General features: G+C 59.9%; 2 protein-coding genes across 2 annotated transcripts; both read right to left on the reverse strand.

Annotated features, from left to right (window-relative positions):
• Nucleotides 1–209: 209 nt before the first annotated feature.
• On the reverse strand, nt 210–1,124 carry LOC104392835 (protein FAM84B-like). The gene has a single exon (XM_010002269.1). The coding sequence runs from the start codon at nt 1,104–1,106 to the stop codon at nt 210–212; it is 897 nt and encodes a 298-aa protein (XP_010000571.1). The 5' UTR covers nt 1,107–1,124.
• A 40-nt stretch (nt 1,125–1,164) lies between these two features.
• LOC104392842 (protein FAM84B-like) lies at nt 1,165–1,686 on the reverse strand. Its single transcript, XM_010002278.1, has one exon. The coding sequence runs from the start codon at nt 1,666–1,668 to the stop codon at nt 1,165–1,167; it is 504 nt and encodes a 167-aa protein (XP_010000580.1). The 5' UTR covers nt 1,669–1,686.
• Between the last annotated feature and the right edge of the window lie 449 nt (nt 1,687–2,135).

A 2,135-nucleotide genomic window follows, 5' to 3' on the forward strand; every position in this document is an offset into this window, starting at 1 on the left:
TACAAATAAGTCAGTGGTTTTTATCATCAAGCACTGAAGGAGTTAAGCACTAAAGCACAGACACTTAATCAGCTTTCCCCCTTCCTTTCACATGTGATTGGAATGAAGCTGCTCTGAAGCAGCCCAAAGGGCTTATAACAGCTCAATTTCGCAGCCTTCAGTTCTAATCCCCATCACCCGGGCTAAGTGGCAGGGTTGTGCTGAGGCTGCTACTCCACAGCAGTCCGAGCACCTGGATGATGATGGTCTTCCTCCTCTTCTTCCTCCTCCTCTGCAGCCTGCAGGTGGCTGGAGAGCTCCTGGATCACGGCAGCTCTACCAATCTGGTCATTTCTCCTCTTCTCCATGATCAGATCCTCCAAGCTCTGAAACTCCAGCGTGTGGCTGCGCTTGTCCCCCAGCCGGATCTGCAGTCGGTAGGGCTGCTTGCCTATGCGCAGCTCCCCGCCAATTTTAAACTCCCGCTTGCCGTACCGGCACCAGGCAGCGAAACACTCCGAGTTTCTCCAGCTCAAGTCCCGGTCCTTGCAACCCACCTGCTCCAGGGCGTTCCGCACCACCACGGCCGGGCTGAGGGGTTTGTAGCGGTACAGCTGGTTGGCGATGCGGCCTCGTCTGCCCTGGCTGGCGTCGGTGAGGAAGCTGTTCACCACCTCCAGCCTATGCAGGTGCACAACTTGGAAATCCCCAACATAGACCACCCAGTGTGGATACTGGGCCTGGCACACAAACTCCACCAGGTCACCTGGTTTGCACCTGTTCAGCAAGTTCTCCGGGGTGTAGGTGCTCAGATGCCCCCCACCTCCTTCATCACCCTCCTCTGGCAGCGTGTCCTCCTCAGAAAAGCTCTTCTGGTAAATACACTCGTCCCGGTAATAAACTGAGCACTCCACTTCATGAAGCTGGGGATCGTAGGGCTGCAGGGCAGGGTGCTCACCCCCCAGGTCATGCCCTGAATCCTGCTGCTGCTCCAGCTCATCATCATCATTCGAAAAGATGTAGGAGACCCCGATCCTGGGCCCATCATCTCTGTCCACACCTGTCGGGTCGGCCGTGGGAACTTCCTTGTAGTTCAGATGGGTCAGCTTTTCCACCTGGTTCCCCATGCCCGCTGCAACGACAGACACACAGCAGGGCCATGAAGGCAGGCACGGGGAGAGCAGCTTACAGAGAACGTCTGCCCTGGCTGGCGTCGGTGAGGAAGCTGTTCACCACCTCCAGCCTATGCAGGTGCACAACTTGGAAATCCCCAACATAGACCACCCAGTGTGGATACTGGGCCTGGCACACAAACTCCACCAGGTCACCTGGTTTGCACCTGTTCAGCAAGTTCTCCGGGGTGTAGGTGCTCAGATGCCCCCCACCTCCTTCATCACCCTCCTCTGGCAGCGTGTCCTCCTCAGAAAAGCTCTTCTGGTAAATACACTCGTCCCGGTAATAAACTGAGCACTCCACTTCATGAAGCTGGGGATCGTAGGGCTGCAGGGCAGGGTGCTCACCCCCCAGGTCATGCCCTGAATCCTGCTGCTGCTCCAGCTCATCATCATCATTCGAAAAGATGTAGGAGACCCCGATCCTGGGCCCATCATCTCTGTCCACACCTGTCGGGTCGGCCGTGGGAACTTCCTTGTAGTTCAGATGGGTCAGCTTTTCCACCTGGTTCCCCATGCCCGCTGCAACGACAGACACACAGCAGGGCCATGAAGGCAGGCACGGGGAGAGCAGCTTACAGAGAAGAAGCAGAGCAGCAGGGCACGGCTCCCCCCCAGGGCAGCATCCCCACCTCTCCCCGCTGCTGCGAGTCCCCGGGAGCGCTGCAAGAGCTGCTCGGGAAGGGGCGGCCGTGGCCGCGGGGGTGGGAGCGGATCCCACTACCCACACGGAGAAAGGTGAGGCGGTACCACCACCTGTTCGGCGGCACCGAGGTGGAGAAGGAAGGCGCAGAAGGCTCCGGAGAGGGGACAGGCACCGAGCCACCTGTTAGAGAAGGGCTGCAAACGCCGGGGGAGGTCGGGAGGTGCACGCTGGGGACGGCCGAGTTGGGACCCCGGGGCGCCGTACAGGCGCTCACCTGCCCGCCGCTGAGCCGAGCGGGCTGCCGGCCCGGTGCGCCTGCTCCTCCCCCCCGCCCCCCC

The sequence above is a fragment of the Chaetura pelagica genome, unplaced genomic scaffold (assembly GCF_000747805.2).
Source record: "Chaetura pelagica isolate M959 unplaced genomic scaffold, ChaPel_1.0 scaffold27, whole genome shotgun sequence".
Classification (NCBI taxonomy): domain Eukaryota; kingdom Metazoa; phylum Chordata; class Aves; order Apodiformes; family Apodidae; genus Chaetura; species Chaetura pelagica.